The sequence below is a fragment of the Chaetura pelagica genome, unplaced genomic scaffold, assembly GCF_000747805.2.
Source record: "Chaetura pelagica isolate M959 unplaced genomic scaffold, ChaPel_1.0 scaffold219, whole genome shotgun sequence".
NCBI lineage: Eukaryota > Metazoa > Chordata > Aves > Apodiformes > Apodidae > Chaetura > Chaetura pelagica.
The window spans coordinates 3,638,835-3,661,698 of NW_009954552.1; the positions used below are offsets into that span (position 1 = coordinate 3,638,835).

Sequence of the window (22,864 nt, forward strand, 5' to 3'; positions counted from 1 at the left end):
TCTGGCACAGTCTGACTGCTAACTTCTTATCAGATGAAAGCAACTTTATTAACTTTAATCTGTGCAATAAATTATTATTGGCAGCTCATCGTATTTTCATAGACTTACTGAAGGGATATTTTTCAGGGAGTTAGGGAGGATGAGGAAAACATTCAAGAAATGGAGAGAATGACCACGATTTTCAGGATGTACTATTCTAGACAAGCTTGAGGACTTTTGGAACTTAGTGCATTCTTGTTTGGAAAATAGTTGAACTTTCCTCCCTGTCCTAGCCCTCCAAATTGAACATATTTTTTCTGAGGCGCATCAACCTGATTTTTGGCATATGAATTGTACCAAAAAGTGTTAACAGCATGATGGTCAGATGTTTAGTTGCTTTTCTCTTTGAAGGTCTTGCTCAGTCTGGCTCCTGGGGTTGCTTTGATGAATTCAATCGTATTGATTTACCTGTGCTATCAGTAGCTGCACAGCAGATTGCAATTGTGTTGACGTGTAAGAAGGAACATAAAAAAAGCTTTATTTTTACTGATGGAGATAATGTGGAAATGAACCCAGAATTCGGCATTTTTCTTACCATGGTAGGTATTCAGTAAGTGTCTAGTACGCAATCACTTCAAATCACTTAATCACTTCTAATGTGGTATGTTAGATGTACTTGCTAGCTCTTAAGTCACTCAGCTCTTAGAACTCACAGTTAGTTTGAGAACATTGAGCATTACTACAAAGACAGTTCACAGGTTCTTGTTTCAATGACATCAAGCACATGCAATTAAGAAATCCAGACAGCATTGTAAATGCAAGTGATCTCAGTGTCAGATTACTTCAGCATGCTACATTCTAGTTCTCAAAGTAGGCTTTTTGCCACAAGTAGAGAGAAATACCATAGAGATACAGATAGAAGTAGCCAGTAAAAAGAGAACCTATGAGACAAATACTGATTTTAAGTGGAATATTTTTCATGCTCCATGGATGTAAGAGAGGCTAAAATACTGTTGAGATATAGTGTTAAATTTGCATGGAAATTCATTTTTCCAGGTGTTTTAGAGCCAAAAATTTTCCAACAAGTTTAGACATTCCTTTGCTGATTCTTCTGTTTGTGCAAGATGCAGTTGAACTTCAAAACCTCTTCTTCTCTCCAGAATCCAGGGTATGCTGGACGGCAAGAACTTCCTGAAAACTTGAAGATCAACTTCCGTTCCGTGCCTATGATGGTTCCTGATCGTCCAATCATAATTCGTGTCAAATTGGCTAGTTGTGGTTTCATTGATAATGTTGTATTGTCAAGAAAATTCTTTACACTCTACAAGCTGTGTGAAGAACAACTGTCAAAGCAGGTGATTATTTTCATGTGAGGAAAAATATCTTAGAGAAAACTACATATGATGTCACAAATTATTGATATCTGTTATGAAGAAAATGGAAAAAGTCATGTTCACTAAGTAAGTTAAATGACACTTGCAGTTTAGTAGTGCAACCCTCTGCTGTCCTAGAGGATTAGGTTATCTGTACAAGAATGAGACTTTCATTCAGAACATTTATTAAAATTCAGATTTAATGAATGGTGATGATTAAGGCAAATGAATGGTTTATATATTAGTTGATCTTATATAATATATAGTTTATAGCTATAGTTTAGATGTGTCTCAAATAAAGTCAGTTTCCAAAATCCACAGAAAATTCAAAATAATACTGCTAGTTTATTTCTTATTAGTCCTTGGGAGCCTTATCTGGTCTTGAAGGCTTGTGATTACATTTCTGTTTTCTGACACACCTTACAGTTTAGTAGGTGGTAGCAGAGGTGGGCAATGAAATAACGCGGAGTCATACAGCCAGACACTTTTTGGATGTTATGAGGTGTGTCCATCTCTTAAATAAGAATTGTTTCAGCTCTGTTAATGTGGGGAAAATTTTCCCAAACTTTGCATATCTTCTAGGTGCATTATGATTTTGGCTTGCGGAACATATTGTCAGTGTTACGTACATTAGGAGCAGCCAAAAGAGCAAATCCTACAGATACTGAATCTACAATTGTCATGCGTGTGCTGAGAGACATGAACCTGTCTAAACTGGTAAGTTCCAAGGAACTGGTAAATTACTTAAGATGCACTTTGGAGCTATATGGCTTTTTTTCAAAAAAAACTTCAATCTGTTAAGGTGATCACTAGAGGATTGGATGTAGCCTTTGCTCTGAAGGTAGCTTGGAAATGTTCCATTCTCTGGATGATCTGGGATACTGGTTTTGGCTGGAAGAGAGTTAATTTTCTTTGTAGCACCTTGTATGGGATTGGGGAGGGAGTGAGCGCAGGGCTGTGTGTTGCTTGGCTGCCTACTGAGGTAAAAACCACAACACCTCGAATTGTTCAGATTTTTTAACCTATTTCCCCTGCTACCTGTAGAAATAAGTGACCAAATAGAAGTCTATGTAGTATACTCTTTGGAACCTTGGATCTGAATTATTTAGTCACTCTTTTGAAAGAACCTGATATTCATAGCAACGAGTACCATCTTTTCTGTCTAAATAGCTAAAAAAAACACCCTCTTATGTTGCTGTGATGTTTCATCTCCTTTATTATCTTTTTTTACACCTTAGAGAAATAATTTACTTTTGTTTGTATAGATGTTATGGCTAAAATCTACTTCAATACATTTTGTCTGTATGTGAGTGGTTTATTTTCAATAGCCTTTTGTTTATTTGAAGCATCACATGATCTCCTTCTGCTGTTTTCTACTAGAGTGTTTTGCAACTAGAGACTTACCATAGATGATTCCTTATGTTTACTAGTATTTTTTTTTTTAGCTCTACGAGAGTCAAGATTGTTTTTTTTGGTGCTAGGGTAAATAAAATAGGTTTTAATCTGTGTTTCCCCCCACTCTGATTTTCACTAGATTGATGAAGATGAGCCCTTGTTCCTGAGTCTAATTGAAGATCTGTTTCCAGATACCCAGCTTGATAAAGTAGGCTATCCTGACCTGGAAGCTGCCATTGACAAACAGGTAACATTTCTCTGGATCTGTGCTGCTGTTGCATAACTATTGTGATGTGACATCTAAGGAAATTGTTCTTAAGGATGTAACTTAATTGTGATTGTGGTGTCCTGTGGTTTTCCTGTGAGTAATTTGTGTTGACTACTTTGAAAAATGCATATATATACACTTGCCTTATGTGACCCACGCTTTAATATTTGTGTAAAGTTCAACAACAGGAGCATGAGCTTAAGAAAATATTACCTAAAATGACATTCCCTCTATATCATCTTTCATTACATCTTTTGGAACATTTCAATAGGGCTAACTTAAGAACCTCAGTGGGATACAGAAGGTTAATGAAGTATGTACACTGAAATAATCACTTCTATTAAACTTTTTCTAGAATTTTTGTTCCTCAGATAATTATCTAACAGTTAAACAGAGAACTAAAATCTTAAAAAAACCCAGCATGAAAACACTGAAAAACAGAAATACGTTCCTGAAGAATTTGAGTACATGGCCTTTCATTTATTTATATTTAATACGATTAGCTACAAGTAAAGAGGTCTGCTTCTGGCTTTCCTAAAAAAGGAAGAGTTGAATTATAGCCAATGCTTATGATAGTGTTTTGCTTTTTCTAGTTTACACAGTTGTCTTTAAAAAAAGAACTCACAAATTAAGCTTTTATTAGGAGAAATTCCAAAAAACTTGAATCTCATACTTTAAATTGGCATTTCATAGCAAATACAAAAGAGTTCTTAATAACATGGTCTTCACTGTTGGTGATCTGTGAAGCCAGACACAGTAAGCATCAACTCTTAGCAGCACTTGTTTGTAAGTTGTAATGTCAGTGCATGCTGAAATAGTGTTAGAAACTTGAAGAGCTTTACTCACTGTGATTACCTTACATAACACAAAATTTATGAAAAGTTCAGATTTAGGGATATCACAGTGGCTTTTTAGTGCTGTGATAATATTTGGAAATTTTCTTAGTTTATATTGGTTTATATTTTTCTTATATTGCTAAAAATTATAATGTGGTGAAACCAGAGATGGTAGGCTGTCTTGTTTTTCCTGGAAGTGAATAACGTTTTTATTGATCAGAGCTCTGTGCTGTGTTTTCAGAGCTGTAACGACTCTGTACAATGAAAACAGCTAGGTTAGGATGGAGTCAGATTTAGGAGAACTATTTTTATTGGGGAAGGGAGGTAGGAGTTGTTGGGAAAATATAGTAATGAAGAAATAGTCATTATTTAAATTAAAGTGGTTTTCCATGTTTATATGCTGTGGCTGTTTATATGCTGTGTGGGAGGGATTTGAAATGGGAAAAGATAGGTGAAAAAGCTAATGGGTCTAGATTTAATAAACGAAGAAAAAAACAAACCAACACAAAACAGGTAATAGAAAAGCAATTGCTCACCACCTTATGGGACTTATTCCCAGTCTCTGAATAAAGTGTACTTTGGAGAAACTTCTTCCCAGTTTTATTGTTGAGCATGACATCATATGGTACGGAATATCCCTTTGGTCAGCCGGGGTCAGCTGTCCCAGATGTGTTCCCTCTCAGCCTCTTGCCCACCCCAGTCTACTTGCTGATAGGATTTATCTTTTGTTTTTTGAATACTTATGTGAATACCAAATATCCCTTCTTTTTCCAAGTTTTTTATATACACAAAACCTTTACAAAGAGTGTAGACTTCTGTTGAAGATAGTTTTCTGTCACTGTCTGTAGGTGGAGGAAGCTGGACTCATTTGTCATCCTCCTTGGAAACTGAAAGTTATCCAACTTTTTGAAACCCAGAGAGTAAGGCATGGATTGATGACATTAGGACCTAGTGGTGCAGGAAAAACTGTTTGCATCCACACTTTGATGAAAGCCATGACAGGTACAGGAGTATTTATATTGTAAACTGTTATACTGTAAACCTTAAACCACATTGTTTCTTCATGGAAAGCCTCAATTACTTCACTGTGAGAATACATTACTGGAAAAATTGGTTTGTGTGTTGTGATAATAATTATTGTGATAGTATTTTTTAAAACCTTAAAAATGTCTGATATCCAAAATCCTATCACATAATACATATCCTATTTTCCATATTACGACACTTATATCAGAAATTCTTATTCTAGTAATAATGAGAAAGAGGAGTACTGTCTGGTTCAACAGCTTGGACAGGTGATTAAATAATCTCACAGGTTTGGCTGAGGTGATGCTGAAAGCTTCCCCTAATCATAAGTGTGTAGTCCTTTTTGAACACAACTCACAAGACAATCTTCATCTGCAGGATAAAATAACTGCTTCTATCATTTGTAGCTGCTAGGAGATATTTACTGGTTTAGACAGCAGCACAGTCTTCAAGGGTATTAATTTTGTGTCATGCCTGAGTGCTTGAGGAGTGTGTGTTTTTATCTTCTGTAGCTCTAAACAAAACACATTAATGGAAGACCTTCTCTTTGACCTTACTAAACTAAAAGCTCATAGCTGAGGGAGTAAAAACATCTCTTTTGAGGTAAGCTTGTGTTACCCTATTTCACAGGCTTCAGTAGGCTGCTTATACAATTTTTCAGAAATTGATAGTTTATGAAAAAACTGGTTCAGCCAGTCTGTCATCCAGCTCTAAAGCTTTATTGTTGGACAAGACTTCAAAATACGAAACTTAACTGTGAATAAATTTCATCTTGCTGCTCTTCTGTTCCCAGTGAATCTATGAAATACAAATTGTACTTTCAAAATTTCAGAACTTTATCCTACTTTAAATGTTGATGCCTCCAGTTAGCAAATATTGATGTATAGCATGAGGTAAGTTTTCCAACTAAGTACACAGTTTTTTGTAATGGTCAGTGCCTGTTAAACCATACATTGTGGTGTAATGACTTTGAATTTGTCAAAGTTTTCTGACCGTTGAAGAGAAATGATAAAACTAAGGGATGAATCTTCCTTCATAGATTGTGGACAACCACATCGTGAAATGAGAATGAATCCTAAAGCTATAACTGCTTCGCAAATGTTTGGTCGTCTTGATGTGGCAACAAATGATTGGACAGATGGAATATTTTCAACACTCTGGAGAAAAACTTTAAGAGCCAAGAAAGGTATAATGAAAAACAATTCCCTCCAAACCAAAAACTTCAGGGCATCTCTTTTTTTTTATTTTTAATTTTTTTTCTTTTAACATACATGAAAGCATTGCAGTATTGCTGCAAAAACTTCTGCCTATTGTATAGTCTCTGCTCTAAAAGATTTGCGTTCAAACTTTGTAGTATAGCAAATACTGTTTCTCTGAATTTGCTGATCCTTCTCAAATGACATGCCCTCGTATGAAAGAAAAGTGGAAGATAGAAGTCAGTTTGCCTAACAATGATATAAAATAAATTTTGGTGCAGTCAGGATTTCTATCTGGTCTCCAGCTTCCATACTGGAAGGGTGTGCATATTCTTTGTGTCATACTTCCTAGACCTTCACATATCATAGTAAATCTCAAGTAGCAATAGGTAATTCTATTTACACAAACAATTTCTGCTTAGAACAATGCTGGTGTATATTCTTAGGCTGCTATATTAACTAAAAGAGGGGCTTTGATGATTTGATGATAGATGGATTATTCTTTGTTTAGTCTGAATATTAGTATGTGAATTTATCATTAGGCCTTAAGGAATAAAGTTTAAAAAAAAAAAGAAAAAAGAGAGAAAATGCTAACATTTATTTCACTGCAAATTTTCATACAAAAATTCTCAGTCTTTAAGGACACAGATACTTTTAAAATAGAAAATACTTTTGGATTTCGTTTTGTTGGTTTTGTTTCAAATGTAGTAATGTATCACCCTTGAAAATACAGCACAGCATTAACTGTTGATTTTTCTCTTTTTCCCTTCAACTTGAAATATAAATCAGCACACTTATGTGACTTCCTCAGATTCACTGTTTGCAAACTGTTTGTAATATCTCTTTATGAAGCAAACTCCAGACTATCTCATGCCTGAGATGCCTGCAGTGTAGCTATGAAAAGCTTCTAAATATAAAACTATTTGCCTCAGAGCTGAGCAAGCTTGTCATCTGGAACCTTCTTGGTTCACACCTAGCAAGGCACAAAGCTACATAGGCCTAGATGGTAAGGAATTGCTCTGAAGAGTGTGGGATGAGATGAGAGTGAGACCACATCTAACTAAAGGACTATCTAGGAGTGCATATCAGGGTTGGCTATTCCCTCTGAGACAGGAAGCCAGAAGCCAAGGGGGAATCAGTTTCCAGCAGAGCCCATTGCTCAGTACCGAAGTGTGTTGAGCAGAACAGATCCAGACCCTCCTAGGAAACAGAGGCAGACTTTAGGATACATTTTTGATGCTAAATGGCAAGAGCTGAAAAAAATTCAAAGGGAGTTGGATCAAGTTTACAAACAGGAGAACAAAAAACAAGAATCTTCCCCTAATTAACCTCTTTTACCTAGGAAAGTTAGCATACTATTTCAGTGAGTGATTTTTTTCAAGTGTTCCTTTCATTTAATCTCATTACATTTATACAAACTCTTCAGAGACGAATGGTGTTTTTAAATAGATCCGTAGTTTCTATCTTCTTAATGTTGCTTTATGTATGTTGAAATAATTTATTACTGCACTGAAGACTGGATCCATAAAACTGTTTGAGACTGTTATATACTGATGACACTTTATATACTGAATGATGGATAATTATTATAAATAGGTGACTAAATGAATTACTGAAGTGAAATTGAGTGATGGAAATGGTAATTGTATTAAAAGCTGAGATTCCAGGTCTGTGCATGAATTCAGAATTAGTTTGAATTTTTTATTGCAGAGAGAAGAAACTGGTCCTTGAAAGAAAGGCACTTTAATCTGTTATTTTGGATTCTAGGTGACCACATCTGGATAGTTCTTGATGGCCCAGTTGATGCTATTTGGATTGAGAACCTCAATTCTGTTCTGGATGATAACAGAACTCTAACACTAGCAAATGGAGATCGGATACCCATGGCACCAAACTGCAAAATAGTCTTTGAACCTCATAATATTGATAATGCTTCTCCAGCAACAGTTTCAAGGAATGGGATGGTATTCATGAGCTCATCAGTTCTCAGCTGGAGCCCTATCCTTGAGGTAAAATAGCTAAGTAATTGTTTATGTATTGAATGTTTGACTGGTTATTTACTCAACTTTTCACTGTTGTTACTTTAGGACCTACTTTTGTGATTTTTTTCTATGAAATAGCTTTTGCACTATATAAACTTATAGGTCAATATTTAATGTAGCAGTGTTTCTGGGAGTTTATACAAGAGTAAATAATATAAATATTTCAGGAACATAGTCATCGTATTACACTTCTAGAAACATGGATCTTTCACTTTAGAACAAGCTCATAATTTCAAGTATTTTATACAATTGAAGAACAATTTGTTGATCAAAGTACCATCTACCTAACAGCTTCTAGTACACCTTCAGATCAAGGAAGAAGAAAGAATAAACAAGCTGATTCAGGAATCTAGCAATCCTGAAGAAAATATAAGTTCTCTTGATATTTTTCCAATCAAATACAGTTGGGATTTAGAACCAGAAGTAAAGTTAGTGAAGCATCAAAATGTGTTATTTTTAGATTTATGTCCTTGCCTGGTTGTCTGTTAATATTTCTAAAAGCAAAATGTCTGAAAAACCAAACAGTGGTTACTCTTTCTCTGGCATGGAATTAATAATTTAAGAAAAAAGAACATGTTTTAGGGTGTGTTTTGGAGGGGTATATAACATATTTGGAGGAGTATATAACATATTTAGTGAGTTTTTTATTCTATGTGCTATCTTCTAAAACCCAGGAAAAAAAAGTCCCTAAATTGGTGGAATGCTGGTAAAGGTATAGCGAATGTTACATTGAGTATACTATGGGTGTTTTTGTTTGGGTTTTCTGGTTTGTTTTTTTTTTTCTTTCCTTTTTTTTTGTTTTTTTTTTTTGTTTTTTTTTGTTGTTGTTGTTGTTGTTTTGTTTTGTTTTTTTTCCCTAAGTAGCAAAGATCTTGGTAAACTTGAAATGTAAGAGTTCCCAAGAATCTACCTAATGGTCCACAGTAATATCCTTCAACAAAACTTTCAGCACTTAACTCCTGTTTTCTTCCCTTTTAAGAAAACAATGAAGAGAAGAGCAGTAAAAAAACCAGCTAGTTTCTGATTATTATATTTTTCTATTCCTAAACCTTATATTGCCTTAGAAAGTAATCAGTGAAGTAGGCTTCTCAGGATTAACACTGTAATAAATTTAAATTAAAAGAATTACTGATTTTTTTCTTCTTCATAATTTTCTTGTGTAGTCAGTCTTATTGAGAATATTTTGTTGATGTTACTTTGCTTTGATGAAACAAATGTCTCATGAGTATCAAAAATTAAAGCTTTCTTCCTTGTGGCTGAGGCACTGATTCCTGTGATCACAGAGAGAATTACTTTATTATTTTATCCTGAAAACCAAGTTAATATACCTTTCTTTGATATAATCCCAAACTAACCTTCCTCTCTATGGGCTTTAGACTTTAATTATAAGCTAGGAATAATTTAGTCTTCCTGTTTATGAAATTAGAACATCATCCAGGCCCTTACAGTATATTTATAGTTTGCATATGCAAAAGAACAAACTTCATATGTTGCCATGAGCTAACAGCTGAATTTTACTATCCTTCTTTCTAGAAAGTGAGTTTTAAAAATGAATGTTTCATCGTCTCATTCACTCATTTAATTTTGTGAATCAAATAGAATACCTATTGGACAATGCATCTAATGCTCATATAGACAGTGTTGCTTAACGAGCCAGATGAAAATACAGTTGGTTTCTTATTAACTTTCAGATGTTAGTAGTTGAGGAAGCCTTTTTTAATTATTACTTTGTCTTCTTCTCAGATTTCTTTTTTTTTTTTTTTTTTAGCCCATAGAGCTTCTCATGCTTGTAAGTCTTACAGAGCTTTCTTATTTGCAATCAGATTCCTTGTCCAGAAATCCATGATTTGTCTGGCAATGGGGGAAAAGTTGACATGCAGCATGACACGGTTTATAACACTGACTAGAACAACTGTCCTTAGCATATTGGGCATTTCAAAATGCACAGACAGAATCACAGACAGAAAGCCCTGAGGGGCAGGCCGTGCCTGGTGCCTCTTCCTGGGGCTGGGAACACTGGGGATTTCCCCCAGAGAAAAGTGTGCCCAGGGCATGGAATTATCAGGTGAAGGAGCTTTGGGAAGAGATGAGGTGATTTGTGTGCCATCAGGGAAGATAAACAGATCAGCAGGGATCTTTGCAGTGACACTGCAGACTCAAGATCCTTAGCATGTAATGGAAAGGAGTGTGAGTGTGAGACCGCATTGGTGAACAGAAACTCCCAAGTTGAGGAAGACTGTAAACTTGTGTTTTCTGTACAACAGAAAAGAGGTGTATTTTCCACCTGCAGATCTGAAATGGCTGGTCAAGTAGCATGCCCTGAGAGTAGGAGAGGAGCAGCACAATCCACTAGAGGAGTTATCAGAATCTGGCTTAGCCTTAACCAATTAAGATGAAAAAGGATGTTACTGTCATCAGGTTGTTCAACCACAGCTACTTAGCAACACTCAAGAAGGATCTCTAATTAATTTGATAGATTTCTTTGCCAAGTCCGAAATGTTTGCATTCTTATTAGAAAAAAAACCAAATAAACAAAACAAAAAACCAAAAAACACAAAACACCTCATAGTGTTTAATTATTTTACTAAAAATTGGGCTGTTATTGACATTTTACAAATGTAAATATTTGCAGTCAAGATGAGCACCTTGTTTATATTACTGCAAGAATTTACTTTCTAATTTTTTTACTAATATGGATACTTGGGAAAGTGTAAATGTAAATTATGCATCTAGGACAGTGGTTCCCATGAAATTTCACTTGTGTCATTCCTTTCTGTACTTATAGCACTGTATAGGACCTATTGATGTTAGGTTCTCATAGCTCTACCTTGGTTAATTTGCAGACAACAACTCGAACATTTCAGTTTAAATTGAGCTATAGATTCAGCAACAAAGACAGCAAAATCATGAAAAGCATTTTATTTTGTCTTATCAGTCATAATTTACCTCCTCACTTTAAAGTGATATACGGACTAAATTTAGTTGTGTTGAAGTAAGTGTTCCATGAAAGTAATTTCACTTAATCCATGTCCTTATGCTTTTAATTCATTTTGGTGGTAGCAACAGTCAAAAGAAAAGCAACAATATGTGGGGGGTGTTGTTTTTTTTTTTTCTCTTTTGGATAAACCAAAACAAATTACATTCATTTCAGCCATGAAACAACCCTTCCAATGTCCCTTTCTGTCCTGCAGCCCCCCAATTTGGTTATAAAATTGCAACCTATAGTTATTTGTCATTTGAATCCATAGTGTTTAGTTGTTGTTTTGTTTGTTTGTTTGGGGTTTTTTGTTTGTTTGTTTGGTTTTGCTTCATAAATAAAATACCTTGATAACTCTTTCAGTACATCTCCCTTCAAATCTATTTTGTAGAGCAATATGCTACATTTCCAGAAGATCGGGGTAGATGTTAATCTGACATTGTTCAATAGAGGATTTCCTTACTTTTGTTGTAGAATTAACTAGAGTTTTCTTTCTTTACTTCCTAATTCTCATATGCTGATGAAACACAGGATTTGTTGATATTTCAGAAGAACTTTGAAGAATATTAAAAAACCCAATATGAATAGCTCAGGAATTTGTTGTAGATATTTAGATTTCCCATCCTTCCCATCCTCCTCCTCTATTCTGCCCTGGTGAGGCTGCATCTGGAATATTGTGTCCAGTTCTGGGCCCCTCAGTTCCAGAAGGACAGGGAACTGCTTGAAAGAGTCCAGCGCAGAGCCACAAAGATGATGAAGTGAATGGAACATCTCCCTTATGAGGAAAGGCTGAGGGAGCTGGGTCTCTTTAGCTTGGAGGAGACTGAGGGGCAACGTCATTAATGTTTTTGAATATGTGAAAGGCAAGTTCCAGGAGAACAGAGCCAGGCTCTTCTCAGTGATGCCCAATGATAGGACAAGGGGCAATGGGTGCAAGCTGGAGCATAGGAGGTTCCGCGTAAACATGAGGAAAACCTTTTTCACTGAGGGTGACAGAAGACTGTAACAGGCTACCCAGAGAGGTTGTGGAGCGTCTTCTGGACACATTCAAAACCTGCCTGGATGTGTTCCTGTGTAACCTGCTTTAGGAGATCCTGCTCTCGCAGGGGACTTGGACTAGATGATTTTTTGAGGTCCTTCCAACTCCTAACATTCTGTGATTCTGTGAATGCACCTCACTCCAAGCAGACTAAAGTAGGCTGCTCAGGACTGTGTCCTGTTGAGTTTCGAGATGGAGACTCCAGAAGGTCACTGACAAGCCTGTTGCAGTGTTTGATGACCTTCACAACAACAACATAAGGTTTCTGTTATGTTTAATGGAATGTATTTGATTTCAATTTGTACCAGGTTTTAGTTTGAATTTTGGGGAAGAATCTTCAAGTCTTTTTCCTGATGGATGTATTTTATATATGAAATACATCCATGGAGAGTAAACGAGAAGCATTCTGCCACACAGATGTGAGAAAACTGAGATGCACAAGAAAAATATGACACATACCAGCAGACATCCTATCCTGAAATCCTAACATTTTATCTGCAGCTGCCAGATGGTTTTGGAGTATTCTGTATCAATGTTAGAAACTAGTGTGCAGAACAGATAAAATTTGTTTTCCAGAGTTGCTGTGTACCCTAAACATGGTGATTAAAAAATATTTTAACAAAATGATTTTTGTGCTGTTGAAAACTTTTAAGTGTCTTTTTTCTTCAGTATCCATGTTTTAACATCCTGTGGGAATTGTGCATACATAGTTTTGAATTGCTAGAGTTGAGTTTACTGATACTTGCATGGGCAACTTCATTTATTTTCTCACTGTACTTTGTAACAGGGGTTTTTGAAAAGACGTTCCTCCCAAGAAGCTGAAATTCTGCGTCAGCTGTATTCTTCATCATTCCCAGACTTATACTGCTTCAGCATTCAGTCTCTGCAACAAAAGACTGAGATGCTGGAAGCCTTTGTGATTATGCAAAGCATTAATATGCTGCAGGGCCTTATCCCACCTAAGGTAAATTAGTGTGGATTTTGTTATATTTACTTAACTTAATGGAGATAATTGTAAGTCATGAGGTTATGCAGAGGGGAGATCCTTTGATGACCTGGAATATAAATGAAGGTGCAGGTTAGTAAGCTATACATCCTTTTTCTTTAGAAAATAATAGCTATTGTGCTGTCATTCACATTTGGATTTTATGTTAAGCACTGACAAATAGCATGCATCATTCAGCAGCTTTTCTTCGGTTTTTTTTGGGTGAACTGTTATCAGATTATACACTGGAACTGAAACAGATAAGTTGCTGCAATGGGTCATTAAAAGTGACGTTTACGGAGTGATTTTTTATGTTTTGTTGTGTACTTGATATTGGTTCACTTAATTGACAAAGATGTCAGTAAATACAAACATGACTTAAAGCTTTTAACCTGATGTTACTAATGATTATTAAGTAGAATTTTCAGACTACTGAAAATAAAAACCTAACTCGATCCTTCAGGAGCAAGGAGGGGAATTGGCTCCAAAATACTTGGAAAGGCTGTACGTCTTCTCTCTTATGTGGAGTGTAGGAGCATTACTAGAACTGGAAGACAGGTGCAAAATGGAACACTGGCTTCGAAACCATGCAGGAGTAAAACTTGATCTTCCTTGTATCCCAGAAGGCAGTGAAGATACCATTTTTGATTATTATGTGGCATCTGACGGTTAGTAACCCAGCTGAGGGGTGCGTTGTAAAAATTAAAAGTAATTTTTAAATTGTGCTTCTTCTAGAGAATTAATTAATTTAGAATTTTTTTTTTGTTGCTTATCTTCTTTTATGTTCCTTAGCAAGTCTTGTTTTACAGCTACACCTTACTGCTGATGTTGTATAAAGCTTTTTCCCAGTTTCCTGTGAGAAATCAAAATGTAGATATATTGCTACAGAAAGCTGCGTGGTTGTTGTGCGAATGAATTGTTAGGTCAACAAAAATAAGACAAGCCTTGTCATAATTCATGTAGGAAAGAAGAGTAGGCTTCTTAGATCCCACTTGAGAGATCCTATGATTATTTGATTCTATAATTCTGGTCTGAATTTGCAGAGTGAGATTACTGTATGTGAGGCAGAGACACTGACAGATGAGTCAACTCAAAGGAAAATGAAAGAAGCAACGATGCCTTGTATTTCTAAAACATTAACTTATTTCTTATTAGGTGAATGGACACATTGGAATACACGTGTTGAGGAATATGTATATCCCAGTAGCAGCACTCCAGAGTATGGCTCCATTCTTGTCCCTAATGTTGACAATGTGAGAATGGACTTCCTTATTGAAACCATTGCAAAACAGGGCAAGGTACTTTTTCTATATTTCACATCTAAATCAAGTGATAAAATTTTGAAAAAGAATAACTATATTCTTTAAATATAAAATGTTGATTCCAGGAGCTTACATTCATATACATGTGGTTGAACTCTTGAATACTCTCTTATTCCAGAGTTTTTTATCTGCCTTTAACCCATCCTTTCTTTATTAGAAATGACCTTAAATACAGCTGAGATCAGGTCAGGACAGAAGGAATTTTTTCATGTAGTTGTTGGAGAGGTGGCAGCGCTCCAGGCAGCAGAGTGCTAGACTCTGCTGATATGATTTCTGCACACATAGGGCAGTTAACAGAGTTTAAGTAGCTTTAGATTGTGCAACTGTTGTTCACCAAAACTGTCAGTTAATAAGGATATGGTAAATAACATCAGTAATTGAAATCTTCCATATACCGAGGCTCTAGGTGGTACAACCTTTTTCAGTTAATCAAATCCTTTATGAATAATCCATCCCTTTGTTCCTTTGTGCTGATGGACGTAACCATTTATTGCAAACGTTTTTAACTTGTGAGGCCTGCAAAAGTCTGTGAGACATTAGCTATTTAGCTTCCACATGTCCTTTGTTGAGAATTCACTTTTCATAACTTTTTTAGTTTCATTTCAGTTTAAAAGCTAAATGGGATTTCTAAAGCTTTGCTAAGACACCGGGCTCTTTTGTTTTGTCTTATTTTAGTGTGGTTTATGTCTAGGCTGTCCTACTAATTGGTGAGCAAGGAACTGCAAAGACTGTTATCATCAAAGGTTTCTTGTCGAAGTATAACCCTGAAAGCCACATGGCTAAGATTTTGAATTTTTCATCTGCAACTACCCCATTAATTTTCCAGGTATAGTAGTCTTTCAGTGTGTGGATTCAGCAATTGTTCTGAGAATTTGCCAAGAGGATGCTGCTGAAAGTGATTAATTGAATTTTAAATGAGTGCAGAAGCAAAAAAAGCATGTTCTCAAATAGACTAAGTGTCCTAACATGTGATTTAAAAGACTTCTTTAAAATTCATGTTCCTTTCAACTTCTTGGGTATTTATTGAGCTGGTTTTGGACTATTTCAGTACCATGTGTATTGTTTGCTTCATCACATTTTATGCTTTTATGTCAAATGTATGAGTTCTCACTAATTGGGTAGACCTGTCAGTGACTTCCCTCAGATTTCATTAAAAGCCACATGTAAAATAAGTGCTACCCACAACAATCTGTCATAAATAGTGTTCTGTCTGCAATTTAAATTTCAGTAAATTAAATTGCTCATTAAAAAAGTAACACATGCAGTGCAGCTGCTCTAAATAGAAATATGAATACTTAAATTCCAAACTATACTGCCTGTCCAAATTTCTACTGAGCTACTTCAAAGTATTTCAAGTTTCTTTAACCTGTTAGCAATGTATATAGGAAATATTTTTAATGTGATTTGGTATGCCAAGCCAAAGCAAAGTCTGTGCTATAATCAGAAATGCTATCTATAAACTTGATGTCTGCTAGACAGGTCTTCAAGATCTTTCAGATCTGTGGGATTGTGAGTTTAATCTATATTCCTAATAAACATCAGTTTTGCTGATAAAGTAAAAAAATTAAAGAAAAGTGTGAAATGGTATCAAAATTATGAAAATGTTAGGCATGGTTTCCTATACTAGACATTTATTATATCTGATATGAACCTAATGCTGTACAGCATAAGATTTCAGACATTCTAGTTGAACTAGTGCAATTATCTCCAGCAGGTGTGTTGTCTCAATTTTCCTTAGTAAAATTCTGTGTAACAAAACCATCAACATATTTAAATGTTTCAATCATGTATGAAAGGAAGGGCTTTTTTGTAACTGTGCTAAAAATTGCTTTTTAACAGCGTACAATAGAAAGTTACGTGGACAAGCGCATGGGAACAACTTATGGTCCACCTGCAGGCAAAAAGATGACAGTCTTCATTGATGATGTGAATATGCCTGTAGTAAATGAATGGGGAGATCAGGTTAGTTTATAAAAGAGGAAAAAAGAAGGCAAAAGAGATTTTCTTGCTTTCTTTGCTACACTGTAAAACTGGCTTCTCTTCTCTGTCTTGTGGTAGGGGTAAATTTGGTATGTAGTGCTTAATTTTTAAGCAGTCTCTTTAAAGTACCCATCTATTGTCATTAATTAGTTAAAAATAAATATAATTAATACAAGAAGCATTTAGAGTACTCCTTAAAACATAACTGTGTGTTTTTTTACAAAAAAATATGTAAAAATTTAGTTAAAAAAACCTTTGGCACACAAACTGTGATAGCAAACTGTGAATGCTGAAAGGTAAGAAGTAACTTTTCTGTTTTAGAATAAATTGAAGTAATCATTATGTACATAGGCCAGAAGGTTTTGAAGTTTATTACTTTAGAAATTAATGTTAGAATTTCTAGAGAAGCATAGTTGTATTATGTACTGTCTGTGTAATGTTTTCAACTGGTCAAACAGAAAAGCAGAGGGTCCATTTATGGCTAAAGAAATTAATCTTGCTGTCTTTTGTATGAAGTTATTAGATGTTTGCAGCTTGAAAAACCATCCTTGTGATTGTTAAACATGGTAATTTCATAAAAAAAAATTGACAGGAGACGCAACATGTGGAGGTGCATCAGTGTAATTAGAACAAACTGGAAATTTTGTGTTCAAAGAGAGAAATATGCAGCATTCAGATGAGAATGAATTGAAATATGAAGTATTAATTCTAAACTTGGGATTCTGTTAGGGAGAAAAGAATGGTATACTCTTTATTAGGTTTTTCAAGTACGTTAAGTATGTTTTGTACTTCATTAAGTTGTGTGGAATATTCTGTTATGTAATACTAGGCTATTTTACAGGTCACTAATGAGACAGTTAGGCAGCTAATGGAACAGAATGGACTGTATAACCTGGAAAAGCCTGGTGAATTTACCAACATTGTGGACCTTCAGTTTTTGGCTGCCATGATTCACCCTGGGGGAGGTCGCAATGACATTCCACAGAGGCTCAAGAGACAATTTTCTGTGTTCAACTGTACTCTACCTTCTAATTCTTCCATTGACAAAATTTTTGGTAAAGGGAAATTAGCTTTGTATCTATAATTTGGAAAATGTTAACATTTTTGAAAATGTTAGTTCATTTTTCTTTATTCCCCTATTTATAAACTTTACAATTAAAACTGAGGCTAAATCCCCATCTGTTTGCTCACCTGCTCATTTTCCCTCAGTAGTCACACCCCACCTGCAACATCATCAATCTATAAGTTTTTCAGGCCCAGCCACATTTCTCAGTCTATTGGAATGCTAAGGTTAGGAGAAATGGCATGAAAGCCATTCATGGTTTTCATGACAATACTGGAGAGTTACTAAGGTGCTACTGGTGCTAAGAATGAGTGACAAATTACTAGACTTTTCACAAATTACAGGTTCATACTGGTCTCAAAGAAGAGATTAGCTGTTCAAAGGCTGTGAAAGCTATTTTTGTAGACAAAAGACCATTTTTAATGGACAATTATTTAAGAGCTAGATACCCAGTGTGCAATTGGCAAAATGGTGTTTTGACATGTTGAATCAGGATTTGGATAAAGGCTGGAAAGCCATTTCAATCAATTAGAAAAAACCCTAAACTTAGGGTCATAGCTCTTGATGTTGCACTAGTGTCTTCTGGAAAAATCTTTCACTCGGCATTTTTTTTTTCCACAGGTGTAATTGGAGAGGGGCACTATTGTAGTGAGCGGGGATTTTCAGAAGATGTGCAGAAAACAGTAGCCAAATTGGTTCCACTGACACGCAGGCTGTGGCAGATTACGAAGTTAAAAATGTTGCCCACACCGACCAAGTTTCATTATGTCTTCAACCTTCGAGATCTCTCAAGGATTTGGCAAGGAATGCTGAACACTACATCAGAAGTGATCAATGAACCAAAGGTAAGTGCAACATATCAGTGGCTTTGTTATAATTATTGTAGCAAAGAGGATGAAGAGTATAACTTGTTCGCATTTGAGTTTGCATTAGAAAAATACAATTTCTGATTAAAAGTTTTTCTGTGATTTTTTGAGGCCAAGGTGTTTTAATCCAATGTCAACTGAAATGAGAAGTGTGTTTCATAACTACGACAAAACCCGCTTTTGATAGAAGAACATTTGCTTTTATCTGCTATCTATTACTATTAAATCCTAGTTTGTTTGAAAGAAGTGAGCAAAGAAAATTATGAGAAGCAATTGATTTATTTAAATAAATGAAAATGCATATAGAATAAAAAACAACAGCTCCCCTCTTTCCGTTAGTGTCTTAAGGCTTTCAGTCATTGCCTAATATCTGTCTAACAGATGATTTCTGACTTATGACTTCAAAGGAGGAAGGTGTAATGACTCACATTGATTATTATTTTTTTTTCTGTAATCCACCTTTCTTCCAGAAAAGCTCAATACTTTATGCTTAATTTATCTTTTAATTATTTTAAGGAAAAGTAATTTAATGTTTTGAGCACTGAAACATGAAGTACTGGAAAAGTAATTTTCATTATAATAATGGAAAATCTGTTATACATTTGGGTTATATAATCACCTAATGTTTAGTGTACTTCACTGCTTGTTGAATAAGCTCCTGAGTTCTACTACATCCAAATTTTAATTTTTAGAATTGATTTTAGTTTCTGAAGCTAAAAATATACAGCACTAAGATGATTACTTGTATATATATTCTCAATTAATGACATTTGAAGTATAACAAACAATTGCTCAAAATCCAATTGTATAAATTTACATCTTAGTTCTGAGACCTTTGACATAGTATGTGTCATTGGTGTGAAGTACTGCCCGATCAAACAAGAGGTCTTCAAGGAGTACTTGGAATTTTTCCTACTACTGTGTAGTAATAGTGTAGGATTAAAACCAGTGCTTTTAGGATTAACAAACTGACAGGTTTTCCTTCTCCAACCTGTGACCAAACTGAAGGACTTTAATAGTATATTCAGCTTGAGAAGGAATAATATAAAAATACACTCACTTTTTCTTTTTTCTCCTCTAAATATTTTGGATTTGGTATTGGGAGTGATATTTCTGTTTATCATGAAATTATTTATGCCATGATGATAGTGTTCTACTATTTTCTTCACCCACCTTCTACTTAAGGACTGGTTTAAAAAGTGGTCTAGACCAGTGCGTAACTGTGTGTTAACAAGTATGAATATAGTTTCAGAGCTAGGGAAATATAATATTAGTTCTGTAAATACTTTCTGGTTTGTAAGGGTACATTAAGGCTTCTTGCATAGTTAACTGAATGTAATATTAAAATGTGATTGGGCAGAAGTAGAAGCTCAAGATATCTCTACTGAATTAACTCCATAGTACTGTGTCTTTCCTACCGTTCATATGGCTTTAAATTAATTAATTAATTCAAAACATGTTTATAAAATTGACATAGCTTTATTGCAAGCCTACTCTGAAATGTTTTTGGTTTGTTGGTTTGGTTTGTTGTTGTTTTTTTAAATACATATAGGTGCTAATAAAATTGTGGAAGCATGAATGTAAGTGTGTTATCGCTGATCGTTTCACAACCTCAGATGATGTACACTGGTTTGATGTGGCTGTGGCAAAACTCACTGAGGGGGAATTTGAAGAAACAAAAGCTTTGCTGGATCCTGAAAATGATGCATTCTTTGTTGACTTCTTAAGGGATGCACCTCAAAGAATGGGTAAAGATGGTCTCTGATAACTATTATATGGGAATATTTTTGGGCTGATGCAACAGAACAGAAAACAGTTGCTTGGGTTTTGGGTAAAGTAATATTTTAAGCCATTGGATGATTCAGTTATCTGTGTTCATATAATTGTAATGACAGATCCATAGTGTAGAAAATAAAAGGTTGGCATGGGTGGTAAAATGCCATTTGAATTTCTTCTTGGATAACTGAAGTAGTCAGAAGACAATGATAAAAGAGTAAAGGATACGAAAATTTTCAGTGGAAGGAATCAAATAGAAAGTGGTGTGAGAAAGTAGTCAAATCCTTATGTATTTTGCTAAACTGCAGCAATGTAGAGAGCACTGAACTGTAAGTCAGAATACATACTGAGAGAGTGAAGAGTGACTTTTAATGCAAAAATTTGCATCCACGCTAGAAACCACTGTGTTGAACTGAAAAATAAATGCAAAAACAAACATTTATTTCTCTAACTAGCTTGCTTCCTGGTAACAGTTTAAATATGCCTGCCCTGTAATGTGCCTTTTAGAATGAAACTTCCCCTAAATACAAACTGTAGGCTTTCATTTAGAAAGGGCATATTTGGTCATTAAAATGTTTGTCAAAGCCTTGAGAACATTTTTTGGCTTTAAGTGAAAAGAATAACCAATGTAATTTTGTTTTAATTTTTCCTTTAATGGAATTTAGTCTTGCCCATTATGATGGAAGTGTAAAAAACAGAAACTGGGTTTCTGAGCTCTTAAATATACATTAAAAATACATCTGACATAAATTTCAAGTAACCCTAACCTCATGTTAGTTATACATTTACATACAATCTCTGTATCTCTTTGGGTTGTATAGTCACAATGTATTTGTCCCTGACATTAATACACAAAGATTTGAGATAAGGTAGCTCAAACACCAACTTTTAGAACTCAGATTTTTAGAAATTGTTACTGGTGTTAGTGTTCTTGAGACCCTTGAACTCTTCAAGTTGTGTAGTCTTTCTCCTTGGAGATATTCACAAGCCATCTAGGCATGGTCTAGGTGACTCACTTGAGCAGAGGCATTGGACTAGATCACCACAAGAGGTCTCTGCCAGCCTTAACCTTTTAGTGACTTTATTTGCTGTGAGTAACAACTCTTACTTATGAAGGACATGTCACTTTTAAGCATGATTATTATGTATGAATGGAAAGATGAGACAGCAGCACTATTTTCTCCTTTCTTTTGGGTAAGTTAACAATTACTTGTGACTTTCAGAGCAGTTGAAACAAATGTATACCTTTTCACAGTCAATATATTTTTTTAAAAAAACCTTGTGTTAATTATTCATTTTAGAAATAACTTTTTTTTTTTTTTTTTTTTTTTTCACTAGTGCAATGATTTAATCAGTGTTTTTATTTAAAAAAAAGGTTTATTTGTATTTTTGAACTGCAATAGTTATTTGCCTTTGTTCTCAGGTGTTGCTTTTGCTTCAAGTTTGTTTCAGATTTTCATTATTCAAATTTCAGATGTAGAGAAAGAAGGCTCCTTAGTTTTTGCTGGTTTTGTCTTTGAGAATTATGCAGCTGTGCTTGCTTTTCCTTGATAGACAGCACTCTAATATGTGCATCTAAAATATATTATGTATGATAAACCTCAGTGGTTACAGAGGCTTCACTTACTCATCCCCACATTGAGCCTTTGTCAATCATGTAAACTGATGAATCTTTGTTACTTTCTTTTTGTTCTAGATGAAAAATCAGAAGAAGTTAATTTATATATTCCCAAAATCTATGAGCCAATTAACTCCTTTCATCAGCTACAGAATCGTTTAAATATGTTTTTACAAACATACAATGAGAATATCCGTGGTGCTGGAATGGACATGGTTTTCTTTAAGGATGCTATGATTCATTTAGTCAAGGATCAGTGTTTTTATTTAAAAAAAAGGTTTATTTGTATTTTTGAACTGCAATAGTTATTTGCCTTTGTTCTCAGGTGTTGCTTTTGCTTCAAGTTTGTTTCAGATTTTCATTATTCAAATTTCAGATGTAGAGAAAGAAGGCTCCTTAGTTTTTGCTGGTTTTGTCTTTGAGAATTATGCAGCTGTGCTTGCTTTTCCTTGATAGACAGCACTCTAATATGTGCATCTAAAATATATTATGTATGATAAACCTCAGTGGTTACAGAGGCTTCACTTACTCATCCCCACATTGAGCCTTTGTCAATCATGTAAACTGATGAATCTTTGTTACTTTCTTTTTGTTCTAGATGAAAAATCAGAAGAAGTTAATTTATATATTCCCAAAATCTATGAGCCAATTAACTCCTTTCATCAGCTACAGAATCGTTTAAATATGTTTTTACAAACATACAATGAGAATATCCGTGGTGCTGGAATGGACATGGTTTTCTTTAAGGATGCTATGATTCATTTAGTCAAGGTACAGTCTTTCTGGATTGGCATTTGTTGTTCACTTCCCCATAGCACCTGTGAGAGGAGGTATTCATGAGTCAATGTAAATTACTTATAAAGCTGAAGCAAGTAATTTACTGCTAGCAAATATTTTATCTGTCACTCTGTGACTAGCTGTCACTATCTGCTGCAGATGATACTGGGGGCTGTTTCTCCTGAATTTAACATGCTTGGGGCAACTCTTTCTGGTCACAATGAAGTGGCACGGAGATCAGTCTTACTAAAGCTGTCCAGAGGGTATGATATTGGGGAAATTGTTATTTTCTTCACATTTTTAATAATCTGTCATGCTATGAGAGAACATTACTAACAAAACACAG

General features: G+C 35.0%; 1 protein-coding gene across 1 annotated transcript in view; it reads left to right on the top strand.

The window, feature by feature from the left end:
* Nucleotides 1-22,864, top strand: part of DNAH5 (dynein, axonemal, heavy chain 5) — a 113,720-nt gene that overhangs the window by 53,210 nt on the left and 37,646 nt on the right. The window contains exons 37-52 of the mRNA XM_010005105.1: nt 391-578; nt 1,140-1,334; nt 1,935-2,069; nt 2,887-2,994; nt 4,700-4,853; nt 5,917-6,063; nt 7,841-8,082; nt 12,919-13,095; nt 13,580-13,784; nt 14,272-14,414; nt 15,130-15,264; nt 16,278-16,400; nt 17,260-17,473; nt 18,103-18,326; nt 19,900-20,095; nt 22,340-22,512. Coding sequence (XP_010003407.1) covers nt 391-578; nt 1,140-1,334; nt 1,935-2,069; nt 2,887-2,994; nt 4,700-4,853; nt 5,917-6,063; nt 7,841-8,082; nt 12,919-13,095; nt 13,580-13,784; nt 14,272-14,414; nt 15,130-15,264; nt 16,278-16,400; nt 17,260-17,473; nt 18,103-18,326; nt 19,900-20,095; nt 22,340-22,512 — 2,759 coding nt within the window. The remainder of the gene's footprint in view (nt 1-390; nt 579-1,139; nt 1,335-1,934; nt 2,070-2,886; nt 2,995-4,699; nt 4,854-5,916; nt 6,064-7,840; nt 8,083-12,918; nt 13,096-13,579; nt 13,785-14,271; nt 14,415-15,129; nt 15,265-16,277; nt 16,401-17,259; nt 17,474-18,102; nt 18,327-19,899; nt 20,096-22,339; nt 22,513-22,864) is intronic.